This window comes from Crocuta crocuta, unplaced genomic scaffold, assembly GCF_008692635.1.
Source record: "Crocuta crocuta isolate KB4526 unplaced genomic scaffold, BGI_CrCroc_1.0 scaffold139, whole genome shotgun sequence".
Lineage (NCBI taxonomy): Eukaryota > Metazoa > Chordata > Mammalia > Carnivora > Hyaenidae > Crocuta > Crocuta crocuta.
In genome coordinates, this window is record NW_027533258.1 from 10,679,634 (window position 1) to 10,692,648 (window position 13,015).

The 13,015-nt window shown below is 60.1% G+C and overlaps 2 protein-coding genes across 7 annotated transcripts in view; both read right to left on the reverse strand.

The window, feature by feature from the left end:
* CAMTA2 (calmodulin binding transcription activator 2) overlaps positions 1 to 7,083 on the reverse strand; it is a 12,461-nt gene extending 5,378 nt beyond the window's left edge. The window contains 12 exon segments of the mRNA XM_077746901.1: positions 546 to 680; positions 2,098 to 2,224; positions 2,787 to 3,048; positions 3,050 to 3,674; positions 4,164 to 4,298; positions 4,341 to 4,378; positions 4,481 to 4,596; positions 4,804 to 4,875; positions 5,319 to 5,454; positions 5,534 to 5,601; positions 6,716 to 6,819; positions 6,985 to 7,083. Of these exon segments, the coding sequence (XP_077603027.1) occupies positions 546 to 680; positions 2,098 to 2,224; positions 2,787 to 3,048; positions 3,050 to 3,674; positions 4,164 to 4,298; positions 4,341 to 4,378; positions 4,481 to 4,596; positions 4,804 to 4,875; positions 5,319 to 5,454; positions 5,534 to 5,601; positions 6,716 to 6,819; positions 6,985 to 7,015 (1,849 nt within the window). The 5' untranslated portion in view covers positions 7,016 to 7,083.
* Positions 7,084 to 7,943: 860 nt separating this feature from the next.
* INCA1 (inhibitor of CDK, cyclin A1 interacting protein 1) overlaps positions 7,944 to 13,015 on the reverse strand; it is a 6,362-nt gene continuing 1,290 nt past the window's right edge. The window contains exons 2-6 of one of the 6 annotated variants that reach the window (XM_077746644.1): positions 9,888 to 10,001; positions 9,632 to 9,671; positions 9,163 to 9,314; positions 8,566 to 8,731; positions 7,944 to 8,361 (exon numbers count right to left, since the gene is read on the reverse strand). In XM_077746644.1, the coding sequence (XP_077602770.1) occupies positions 8,215 to 8,361; positions 8,566 to 8,731; positions 9,163 to 9,314; positions 9,632 to 9,671; positions 9,888 to 10,001 (619 nt within the window). In that variant the 3' untranslated portion in view covers positions 7,944 to 8,214. Of the gene's footprint in view, positions 8,362 to 8,565; positions 8,732 to 9,162; positions 9,480 to 9,631; positions 9,693 to 9,887; positions 10,002 to 13,015 lie in introns of all 6 variants that reach the window. The other 5 variants (XM_077746642.1, XM_077746640.1, XM_077746643.1 and 2 more) reach the window with 5 other exon arrangements.

Genomic DNA, 13,015 nt, shown 5'->3' on the forward strand with positions numbered 1-13,015 from the left:
ACAGCAGGACCAGGAGAAGCAGGTGGGGAGACTGCCGGAAGCCACAGGGACACACACACGTGTCAGTGCCTGCGTCTCTGTGTAAGAAAGTGTATTAAAGGCGAATGTCACCGGCATTTTTCGTGTCCTAGCACATGCTTTTCTGTTATCCTTTTACAGCAAACACCCATCTTCCTAGCTAGAGGGGAGAATCCTAAGGAGATTTAAATACACGTATGGATACACTCATACACTTGTGCACACCCCAGGCACGGCCCCGCACCCTGGCCCTCCCCCACCGCCTGGCCTCGCCTGCCCAGCGCCCATCTCTGGGACACAGGGCAGGCCAAGAGCTGGCTCCAAAGTTTCTGGGGAAGAGGGGGTGGGGGGCAGTGGCTGCTGCATTTGGAAATGACCAATGAAGCAGGTGCTGGGGAAGGGGTGCTAAGTCGGGGGCTGGGTGGTGGCCCCCCGAGTCCTGAGGGCTCGTGGAGCATGTCCTCCTCAAAGGCTGTGGGGCCGGAGGGAGTCGGAAGCCCAAAGGGGTCAGAGGGCTAAGTACTCACCGTCCAGTGACAACCAGTCAAGCTGAGTACTAGGCAGTGACAGGAACCGGCGGGCTCGATACTCGAAGAGCACAGAGGCGGAAAGGGGCCCCTCCCGCCCCGCCACCTGCAAAGACACCAGCCCCACCTCATGGGCTGGGGAGGGCAGGGTCAGCAAGGTGGGCTCTCTCCCTGGCTCCTCCTCTGGCCCCCATGTGAAGGCCACACACCATCATTTCATAGCTGGCTCCCCTCCGCCCGTGCTGTGAGCCAAGAAGCCCCGACTTAAGTGGCTTTGGTCCTGATGGGGAAGGGACTCCTTTCATTCAAGAACTTAAAACCTGGGGTGCCTGGGTGGCTTAGTCGGTTAAGCGTCCGACTTTCGCTTAGGTCATGATCTCGCGGTTCGTGGGTTCGAGCCCCGCGTCGGGCTCTGTGCTGACTGCCAGCTCAGAGCCTGGAGCCTGTTTCAGTCTGTGACTCCCTCTCTCTCTGACCCTCCCCTGCTCACGCTGTCTCTCTCTCTCTCTCTCCTAGAAATAAATAAAACATTAGGGTGCCAAAAAAAAAAACTTAAAACCTACTACAGGCCAGAGATACCTGGGACTGCAGACTCTGTGGTTAAGATGTTCCTTATTCAGCACCAAGGCCTGGAAGCTGGGGGCCGGAGACTCCTACACTTATAAACAAGTTTGATCCCCCAAGGTCAGGGTCCAGAGGTCATAACCCCTTACAAGGCCAGGAGAAAAGAAACAGCTGCTCACCAGCAGCGTCTAATGAGAGCTGTGTCCCAGGCTCTCCACATCTGTGGCCTTGAGAATGAAACCGCCAGGCCCTGGTCCCAAGACTAGAGGCCAAAACGATCCCCGATACCCAGCCTCTCTGAGCTCCCCTCTCCTTCCATGCACCGCGGAATCGGGCTGCTGCGGTGCAGGGGGGCAGGCCACACAATCCTGTCACTCCGGTGGCCCCCGAGGCCCTGGTAACGCTGACTGTTGGGTGCATGGTGAGGAGGCAAGGTGACGGCAGACCACCTCCGTGGGGAGGTTCTGTGTCCACGCCCTCCAGTGGGGCAGCGCGAAGCCACATGTGGCTACCAAACACTCAAAACGTGGTTAGTGAGAGTCAGGAGCCACATTTTACACTGTGGCTGATGGCTACTGTACCAGCCAGCCCGGGTCTAGAAGGGAACGTGCTTCAGTCCAGGACTGCTTGAAGGAGACCAACACGCCTCCCTTCCCGTGCTCCCAAGAGCTCCCTTGAGAGCGGCCAGAGACGGCCTTGAGCCCAGCCAGAGGCCTGCATGGACACTGGAGGCCCGGCGGGTCAAATGCCTGACCTCACAGGAGCGGAGGCCTTGGGCCCAAAAAAGGAGCGGACCTATCCAAGGTCACCAGTGAGCTGAGGACTAGGCTCCTTAGCCCGGGGCCTAGCCCTTCTGACACATAAGCCCCTGTGGGGACACGGGCTCAGCCTCAAGACCCCACAGAGTCGTTCCCAGCGCTTGCTGGAACCTAACTGCCCATACGCCAGCCTGCTGTCCCAGTCCCCGTGCCGTCCCTGGTCCCCATACCAGGACAGTAGCAGCGCAAGACACCAGGCTGGACGAGTGAGCCTGGCACTGCGATGTGATCGAAGACACAGGAGTAATGCTCGGCGGCCTCTGTCCAGGGACCTGTGATGAGCACCTTGACCCCACCCTGCAGAGAGAGGGTGGGAGCTGTGTGACCGGAACCCCGTGGGGCGCTCGCTGCCGCACCCCTGCATCAGCCTAGAGCCTGAAGGCACGCGTGCTGCAGGGTGGGCCCTGTGCTAGATTCCGGGTGCACGGACTGGGCGGGTCACAGCAGGGTGAGGTCAGCTAGCCTGTCCCTCCTCACGACGCTCCTGCCCAGAATGGGGAACCCACTGCTTCCCTTGCCCGAGGCTCCCACGGTCCTTCCCCTCTCTGGGGCAGCTGAGAGCGAGCGCAACTTCTAGGCTGCTGAAGGCGGACTCTCAGCTTCCCACGGTCCGCCACCACCAGCGGCCGCGTTCTCTCCAGGCTGGGCTCCCCCACTGCCCTGCCCGTGACACAGTCACCAGAGCACAGCGCCCCCCAGGCACCTGGGGGACCCACACAACTACACCTAGCCCGCAGGGGGGAGGGGAGGAGGGAGGGCTAACGAAGGAGACAGGGATGACGAGCAAGTGGCCAAAGTGAGGGAAACCAGGTGGCAGCGTGGGAGGGGGAGGGGGAGGGGACGGCGGCCTGAGGCTCACCTCCGGGTAGGACCACTCTGGGGAGAAGTCCGTGATGCTGCTAAGAGCCGGAGAGAGCGGGGCAGCTGGGGCGGGGGCGCCTGGGGCCTCGTCGCTGATGAGCTCTCCCATGAGGTCAGGGAATGATGAAAGACCGAAGGGCTCCAGTTCGCCGGCCCCTGCAGCTCCTCCAAACAAGGCCTCCCCTCTGCCTCCCCTGCCTGCTGGCTCCAAGGGGGCAGGGGAGGGCGGGGGCGGAGGGGGGGAGGGTGCGGGTGGGGGNGAAGCAGTTCTCTCGTCTCCCAGCTGCTCCCGGGGGCGGTGGAGGGGGACCCCGGGAAGCTGCCTGGGGCTCCAGGGCAGCAGCGGGCTCTAGGGCAGGGCACGGGGTGTGTGCGCCCTCTGCCTCGGGGAAGTCCGGGCTCACCCCCTGGCCCCCTCCGTATGTCTGGCCCCTCTGGGGGCTGTTGAGAAAACGATCGGGGTCAAAAGCGGGGCTGGGAGGAGCTGGTGGGGCAGGGGGCTCGGATCCTACAACCACAGCCAGGCTCACGGGAGGCCTGGGGCCAGCCTGCGGGGCCAAGTGCCTGGTGGGCGTCAAGCCCCCAGCGCGCTGCTCCAGTCCCGTCAGGAGGAGGATTGCGGTGCCCCCCCGGGAGGACCCCCCTCGGGAGGCGGGCGGGCTGGGCCTGATTTCTAGGGGTTCCGCAAAGCCTGAGGAAGTAGAAGAAGAGGAAGAAGGGGAAGTATGTGCCTTGGGGACCTCTGGAGGAAGAGGGGTGATCAGCGGAGGAGGCTCAGGGGGGTGGGGGTGGGGGACAGAGGTCAGGGTTAAAGCTCGGGGCTCCACTTTGGGAGAGATGATGCGGTGTTTCGTGCTGCTGCATTTGTGGGTGAGGCTCCCGGAACCTGCATTGGGAAAGGGCAGGAGGAGAAAAGGGAAAAGACTCTTGATCTCCAGCTTCCCTTACCAGCAGCCCCCAGGAATTTCCCCACCGTTTGCGGGTGGATGAGGTGAAATACCGACTGTAGCCACTGGGAGGCAGAAGCGGTTCCCCTTCCCCCCAAATTAACAGGCCTGCGGGAGCGCGCAGGAAGAGCAGCTGAGAGACCCGGGAAAGGCACAGAAAAAGGACAAGAGAACAGAACCGAGGCGGTACCAGCTGGGCGTCAGCGGCCGGGCGGGGGTGGCCCGGAGTCGCTACGGGTCGGAGACAGAGGAGGAGCTGGGGCTGCCGGAGCTCCAGGGAAAGGAGCCAGCGTGCACCCAGACGGGAAGGCCTCTGCTCCTGCTGCCCAGCTTTCCGGAACATGCAAGAGACATGCAACTCTGCATGCAAACGCTGGCTGAGGGGGCGCGGCATGGCTAGGTGGGGAGGGGGGGCAGGGGTCACTAACCGAGGCCCCCACTGCACAGGCAGGCGTGGGTTCGGGGTGCGGGCTTGGTCGGGTGGGTGTCCAGGATCTGCTGCACCAGCTGCTCTACGGAGAACTCCTCCGTGCCATTCCCACAGCTCCACTTGATGCCGTGGACTGTGGGGGTGGGGCGGGGGCGGGGTGCTATGGGACTCGCACAAACAGTTCACAGAGCGCCCGCCGGCTTCTCCCAGCACCTGACGCACTCCAAGGCCTCCGGGCAGCTGCCTCAAAGTGGCTTGGACGTGCAACTACCAACCGTCCTCCAGCCCCCTCTATGGGTTCCCAGACCTCAGGACACGGCGGGAGNCTCGCGACGGTCACTGCTGATGGAGCAAAACATGGGGCTGCAGCCCTTTCCGCAGTCTTCCAAGGCCGGGACGTTCAGGTAGTGCACAAGTACGATGTCGGGGTTCTGAGAGCACAAGCCGCACACACCGCGCCGTGGGGCCCGGGGGAGGGGTCTCGGGTTACTAGGCCTCGCCTTCTTCCCAGGCGCCCCAGCCTCACCCCCCACCCCAGTCTCACCCTCGAGCCGTGGCTTTCTCCATTCCCTCCCCTCCCCTCCCCAGGCCCGGGTCCCCACTGACAGCGCCCGGCCCCCTGAGCCCTGCGGCCTCACCTGGAGCAGCCAGTAGCAGCGCCGATGGAATGTGGGGACGATGGAAGAGTGAACGTAGCAGCCATAGAGACACTGCCAGGAGACAGGCTGGGGTGGGGGGAGGGCTAGTCTGCTCCCCGACTCCTCCTCTGCTCAGTCCCTTTGCAGGAATCCCAACCTTTCCAGCAGCTGCTCTTCCCCCGACCCACCCCCCACCCCCGGGGGCTCCCCACGCGCCTTCCCAGGCCCAGCACCCTGACGGGGTCCGGCCTGGAGGCGGGGGAGGGGCTGTCTGGACACTGGGAGGAGGGAGAGAAACTTGTGCTCGGAGGTTCCGGACGCGGACGCCCGAGGGAATCCAGGAGAAGCCAGGGGGGCTGGTGCCCTCCCAGGAGCCTCGTCCCAGAGAGCTGCTCGGGGAGGCAGCCGCGCCACCCACGGGGGTGAGAAAGGAAGGGGGGGCCGGGCAGGGGACCAGGTCACAGCCCTGCAAGGCCCAGACCCGGCGGAGGAAAGACGGCTGGCGCCCGGCTCACCTCCATGCCCTGGACTTTCAGCTTCATGTGGTCCTCGCGGGTGGTCTTCCCGTCCTTGCGCTTCTTCCAGAGGTAACCATCTTTCCGGTACTTCACCTTCTTGCGGTTGTAGAGGATGATGGAGCCGTTCTGAGGCCTGGGGAGGGAAGGCTTGGCCCTGTGTTCGGGGAACAGGACCCGGGACCCCCTGCCGCTCCCCACCTCGCAAAGCTCACCTTGTCTTTGGGGCACAGGACAGCCACTCGTCATGCTTCTCGAAGGTGATCAGATAGGACGCAATCTCCTGCAAGACAGGGGCGCTCAGGCAGGGGGTCCCCTTCGCAGACTCGGAGCCTGGCCTCCTGCTCACGGCCCTCGGCCCCACTCTCTGCTGAGTTCCGGCGGCCAGTGGGGGCTGGCGACCGGGGTGCTCCGAGCCAGGACCACGGCCTCCTAAGAATCCCGGCTCCATCTGAGACAAGGGCCTTGATCTTGGGGTCCAGTCCCATCTCTTCATCATCAGCTCTTCGCGCGGCCCTATTGTTTCACTCTTTCTAAATTCCATCCTCTTACCATCTCCTGACCCAAAAAAGCTCAAAGGCTCGACACCGCCAGGAATTCCGGATTCCTCAGCCCGGCTCCAAGGTTCTCTCAGACCAGGGATCGAATCGCCGCTCCCCCTGTTTACCTTTATTCCACCTGCCATTCCTACCGGGCTGGTCCATCGATTCTTCTCTGAACACGCCCTGAGCAGTCAGCTCCTGCGTGTCGGTGTCCCACAGCCTGCTGCGCCTGGACCTCCTAGCCGTCGCATAGAGCAAACCCCTCCCCAGATCTCCGAGAAGCCCTGCTCACTGCCCTTATTCTTCCTGCACTTTTAACACCACCACCCACATATGCTCTTTTACTGACGATGCTCGTGTAACGAATTAATCAAGTCGGTGATGACTGAGCAGCAAGAGCACACAACCTATTGGCGTGCGGAGCACAGAAGGTGTGTAACACAGGGGCCGTGCCTCCAGAAGGAGCCAATGTTGGTGGGGGTTAAAAGCACAGCTCTACACTCAAATACACTCCACAAGGTAGACCAGTTTCCTCCTCTACCGCGTGGGGATGACGATAGTGTCCGGGCCACAGGGTGGTTCGAGGACTGGATGAAATAACGCAGGTCAAGCGCTCAGCACAGTGCTATGTTTGTAAGGAAGATTCTGTATGTGGTAGCTGTTATTTTTACCCAGGTGGATGTGCCCAGAAGTGAGCTCCTACGAGATTCAGGTCTTTCTACCTCCTCCATGACCCGGAAAAAGCTTAGAGCGATATTGTGCGCTGAGGAGCACGGACACACAGGAAGACCCCCACCCCCACCCCGGCCTCCCCCCCAGGGACTGGCCCTCCTCCCCTGGGGCTCCCTGGAGAACCTCATTTGTATTCCAGCGAAGCCGCTCTGGAGGCAGCAGCGGACAGCGAGGAAGACACTCCAGCAGCTTCTTGGGGAGAAAGATCTTCAGGTGGTGGCTGTTCTCTGGAGGGAAGCAGAAGGCAGGGCTTAGGGGGCGGCCCCCGACACCTCTGTGATGGCCCAGGGTACGAGGGCCGAATCCAAAGCGCTGGGAGCATCTGGAACAGGACAAGGAGAGCAGGGACCCAGGAACCAGGAACTGAGGGTCACCACAGACTGCATACTCACCAGCAACCTCGGTGGTGTCCTTGGTATTCATGGTGAGGGCTCCAGGGGGCAAGGTCACCCCCGGCCTGAGAGGCCGGGGGGAGGGGGAGTCTGTGCTGGGAAGGCAGAGAACAAGGTCACAGGCAGAAGGCCCACGCTGACCCGGGATGAGGAGGATGAGACAGAGAGGCCTGTGGAGCTGGGGCGAGATGCCCAGGGAAGATGAGGAGGCCGGGGGGAAGGAGCTGGACAGAGGCAGGGGAGCAGAGCCGGGAACCCGCAGAGGGGGCTCCAGACCTGGTGCCAGGAACCAGCAGCAGTGGGGAGGCACCCCCTCCCAGACGGGAGACAAGTGAGGTGGGGGAGGGGGCTGGTGGGCTGGCGCTTCAGAGGCCCCAGAGTGTGTGTGTGTTGGGGGGGTCTTGTGGAGGCCGGGGCTATGGTGGGGTCAGGGCCTGGGGGTGGCACTCCGGGCACCCGGTCCTTGGAGGATGGTTGGGCAGAGGAGAGCCCCGACACTGGGGGAGGGCGGGAGATCCAAGTCCGCGGGAGAGCTAGGCCTTACAAGACACACCCTGAGTTCCTTCTCGACTTGATATTTGCAAGGGGAAGGGCCGATCTGACGACGGAGCCTAACCTATGCCCTCTCCTCCAGGTCGGTCAGGGCCGGGGAGGATCTGGGCCAGGTACCCAGACCCCGGCTTCCCTCCCTCAGGACGACCCATCCTCCACTCTGAGGCCGACGGCCTCCCACCCCTCCCCCACCAGCTCTCTCCCCAAGCGCCGCTGCTTGCCCCCGGCCTCCAGGCCCACCGTACCCCATCTACCCGCCGGGCTCCAGCCTGGGCCCCCACCCTCCCGAGGGCACAGATGGAAGCGGGAGGATGCTCTCAGCGCGCGCTCGCGGCTACGGCTCCGCCAGGNCCGTGCCCGCCAGCCTCGCCATCACTGCTCCACGGGCAGAAAGACACTTTGGGCTCAACGCGCTTTATTTTTAATACCCGAGCAGAGCAAAGAACACAGTGCCAGCCGGCGGGGCGGCGGGGAGACAGGCAGTGGGGAGCCCTGTGGGGGTGGCTTGACACGGGCGGCTAAGGGGGCTGTTAGCGCCCAGTGCCAGGCGCGGGGAGGTAGCTGGCAGAGGCTGCGGAAGGGATAAGGCCCCGGCGTCACACGGGGGGGCTCCAGGTCTGCCAGCGAGCCCCCCCCTCCCAGGCAGCGCGCGGGCACCTAGGGCCTGAGGGTCCCTCCTTACTCTTCGGACTGCACCTCCGCGCCCCAGGGGGCGTGGAGGCGGTTGCTGGCCGCTGGGACAGTGCTGTAGGAGGCCAGAGAGCCCAGTCGTCTGGGGACCCCGGCCCCCCCCTGGCCCAGGGGGCTCCAGGGCGACCAGAGCAGCTGTAAGGATGAGAGAAGTGCGGAATGGAAGGGAGGAACGGGAAAGGAGGTCCCTCCGGGTGTCCTCGCACCCCCCCTGCCCAGGCGCCCCCCCATCCCGCTCTCGCCCCCTGTGTTTGTGCCTCTCCAATCCAGCCACCCGACCCACCCCTGGGCGTCCATGCCCATCACCCTCCAGCACCCAGCCCGGCTCGTCCAGCAGACCTGGGCCCTGGCAGCGGTGGCATGGCGGCCCCCCTCCTGTGGATGGGCCGCCCTCGCCTCCTCCAGGCCCGGGTCCTCGGCGGTGCTGGGGACTCCGCAGTCGGCAGCGGCGGGTGCCAGGGGCTCAGGTGCGGCCCCCACGTCGCCCCACTGGGCCTTCTTCAGTCTGTGGGGATTGGAGGCTTAGGAACGGGGCGCCCGGAGGCCAAGCTTCCTGCCTCAAGAGGCTTCACCTTACTGCCCTGAGATACTTCCTTCAACCCGGAGGTGGCATCGCCTGTCTTCCGACCCTCCGCCCCCAGTCCCTGCTGCCCTCGGACGGAGGCACCCTCCGTCCGGGGACCCAGGGGTGGCCTCTGGCTGCCCACCACCCTGCAGGTCAGTGGACTGCTTTCCTGCCCCCGTGACCCAGTTTCCACCGAGCCCAGCTCCCCAGGCTCAGCCTGCACGCTCAGCGCGCTGCCCGCTCCGCACGGGGACGTTCTGCACCAAGTCAGGCCTTCTTCCCATTCAGCCTCCGCGTCCTTCGAAGCCCTCCACCCCTTCCTTAGCTCAGACCCTCCTGTCCCCAGACCCTGCCCAGGTGTCCTTCCTTACTCATTGATGACTCTCTGCCGCCTCCTTAGGTCCTCCAGGTGATAAGTGACAGCCCTCACTTGGGCCGGGGTGCCAGCAGGTCCCTGCTGCATTCCCGCCAAAGGTGGCCTCCTCCTCTTCCTTCTGCAGAGCACCTCAGGGGGTGGGAGCCCCTCAAGGGAGTAGAGGCCCGGCTGAGGCTGCGAGCACCCGGCTCTCTGTGCCGGAGAATGGGGGGGGGCAGGGGCTAGAGGGCAGGACCGGGTCTCGGAGAGCTTGGACTGAAATAAGGAGCCGGGGGTCTTGGGGAGCCCAGATCGTGACAACACAGGCTTGATCTGGAAAACACGGTGACCATGCATAGAAAGGAGGGCGTGGTCAGTGCGCTGGTGGTGGGGCAGGGAGGGCAGAGGTGATGAGGGCTGAGGGTAGAACTGTGGGGGGTGCATTTTAACCAAGAGGTGCTGTAAAAGGCCAGAGTTTGTCCTACCAGCAGGGAAGGGACGTTCTGTTCTTCTGTCCAGGTGGGACTGTAAAGCACAAACGGGGAGCTACGTGCAGAGAGGACACCCCCGTCCGTATTGTTTCTCTGACGGCCCGTCCCGACCACCTGTCTGTCTGGCAGTAGTTGCTACGGCGTCCGTCAGCCAGTGGGCCAGCTGTCCCCAGACTGCGGCTCACTGCCCAGGGCTTAGTTTAAAATTATACAGCCTTCCCTCCCCTGCCGCTTTGCTGTCTCTACCCACCTGGGCCTTTGGCTAAGGCTCTCCCAGAAGACGGCTCCGTACCGCTGGGGCAGCAGCGTGAGGCTCCGGGCGGGCAGGCGGGTTGGCGCAGGTCGGCTGACCACCCTCGAGCACCTGAGGACAAGGTAGGCTCGGGGCCCGCTCGTCCCTCACAGCACCTGCTCACTCCCGGGACTCAGTGGTCCCGTCTTCCCATGGGACCACACAGCTGCCGGGGACCCCCTCAGGCCACGTGCTCTGTTATCCATTTTAGCTGAGGAGACGGTGAGGTCTCAGATTTGAGAGACTGGAGTGGGGCGAGGGTAGAGACTGGCAACTGCTTGAACCCCAGATCTCACCGACTCTCAAACAACCAGGGAGCACCTCATTTGGCTGTTAAAGAGGAGGGCCCCAGCTACTCAGGGATGTGACAGCCAGGTTCCCTTCGGTCACCGCAAGGGCCCAGCAGAGCTGAACCTCTGTTCACCCCTGCTTTGTGTCCCTGCATCTCAGAAAGACTGATCTCCTTCTAGGGAGGGGAGGTGTGCAGAGCTGATGAGCAACGCTCAGCACTTCCCGAGTCCCCACATGGATGCTGACGCTCTCAGTGTCCCAGGGCCTGGCCTGGGCCCTTACCTCCTCATCTCCATCTCTCCTTAGGGGTCTCAGCCCAGCCCATGCCTGTAAATACCACCAATGTGCTAATGACCCCAAATCCGTATCTGCAGCCCTGGCTCTTCCCCTGGACTCCAGGCTCACAGGTTCTACCACCCCCTCAACCTCTCCTCCTGAGCCCTCCCCACCTCACGGAAAGGCACCCCCAGTGCCCAGTTGCTAAAGCCCCAAACCTGGTATGCCTCCATTTCCCTCAACTCCCACGTCCAGTCCACTGGGAACTCATGTCAGTTCTACATCAAAAATAACCCCAGATTTGGGGGGCCCGGCGGGCTCTGTCGGAAGAGCATGTAACTCTTGATCTTGGGGTTGCAAGGCTGAGCCCCACATTGGATGCAGAGATCACTGAAAAATAAAATCTTAATGCATCAATGTGGATGGAACTGGAGTGTATTATGCTAAGCAAAATAAGTCCATCAGAGAGAGACAGATATCATAATTTCACTCAGATGTGGAATTTGAGAAACACAACAGACGAACATAGCAGAAGGGCAGAAAAGTAAGGTAAAAACAGAGAGGGAGGCAAACCAAAAGAGACTCAAATACAGAGAACAAACTGATGGTTGATGGGGGGGGTGAAGGAGGGAAAAATGGGTGATGGGCACTGAGGAGGTACTTGTTGGGATGAACACTGGGGTGTTGAGTGTAAGTGATAATCACTGGGTTCTACTCCTGAAGCCAAGACTACACTGTTAACTAACTTGTGATTAAGATAGAAGAAACAATAAAAAATAGTTTCAAAAGTACACGTGTATATGTGTATGTATGTATATACTATGTATGTGTATATATATATACACATATACTATATGTGCGTGTGTGTATACACACATACACACACACATATTTGTTTACTTTGGAAGAAGGTTTCACTTAAATTTGGGGCATCTGGGTGGCTCATTGGTTAAGCATCCGACTTCAGCTCAGGTCATGATCTCACAGCTTGTGGGTTCGAGCCCCGCATAAGGCTCTGTGCTGACAGCTCAGAGCCTGGAGCCTGTTTCAGATTCTGTGTCTCCCTCTGTCTGCCTCTCCCTCACTTTCTCACACAAATAAATGATAAAGCATTAAAACTGTTTCTTAGTTTTTAAAGTTTCACTTAAATTAAAAAAAATATATATATAACATCCCCTGATTTGACCACTCTTCACCATTTCCACTTCTACCACCATATTTCAGGCCATCTTTCCCTGGCCTATTGAATGGATTCCTCCTCCTCTCCCCGCTTCCATTCTAATCCACCAGTAACCTATTCTGCCCGGAGCAGTGTGAGTAATCTTTTAAAAGTGGTCCTCTGAAATAATATAGGGTTTAATTTTACTTCAAAACAGTCTGAGTAGGAGGAGGCTGGATGGTTGGATAGATAAAATGATATTCAACGTAATGACAATTACTGAATCAGACTGAAAAGGGTACGCTGGCTTTGTGGTGGTTGTTTTTTCTAACTTCTGGATTTATTTGAAATTTTCCATAATAAAAAAGTTGAAGAGGGGCAGCTGGCTGGCTCAGTTGGGGGAGCATGCGATTCTTGATCTCAGGGTCGTGAGTCAAGCCCCACGTTGGGTATAGAGCTTACGTAAATGGATTTTTTTTTTTTTAATTTCTAGGAGAGAGAGAGAGAGAGACAGCGTGAGCAGGGGAGGGTCAGAGAGAGAGGGAGACACGGACTCTGAAATAGGCTCCAGGCTCTGAGCTGGCAGTCAGCACAGAGTCCGACGCGGGGCCTGAACCCACGAACCACGAGATCATGACCTAAGCAAAAGTCGGACGCTTAACCAACTAAGCCACCCAGGCGCCCCCACGTAAATGGATTAAAAAAAAAAAAGTTGAATGGGGCACCTGGGTGGCTCAGTTGGAGTTGGTTAAGCATCCAACTCTTGATTTCTGCTGAGGTTATGATCTCACGGTCATGGGATGGAGCCCTACATCTGGCTCTGTGCTGATAGCTGGTGCCTGCTTTGGATGCTCTCTCCCTCTCTCTCTGCCCATCCCCACATTCGCTCCTCTCCCTCAAAAGTAAATAAATAGGGGCGCCTGGGTGGCTCAGTCGGTTGAGTTTCTGACTTTGGCTCAGGTCAGGATCCCACGGTTTGTGATTTTGAGCCCTGCGTCGGGCTCTGTGCTGACAGCTAGCCTGGAGCCTGCTTCAGATTCTATGTGTGTGTGTCTCTCTCTCTACCCTTTCCCCACTCACACTCTCTGTATAAACATTAGATAATTTAAATAAAAAATAAACTTAAAAAAAGTTGAAGAAAGAAAAAAAATCTACTCATGCCATTTCCCTGCTTAAAACCTTCTGGTGATTTCTACTGCTCTCAGGCCTCTTTCTCAATGGTCTATAAGGTCCTGTATGAGCTGGCCTCTGGCTGACCGTCCAGCTTGAAGGTCTACTTTTCCTTTGATCCCTAAGTTTCAGTGACACTGGCTTGCTTCCTGGTCCCAGATGATACCAAACTTCTTTCTTTCCTGGGGGT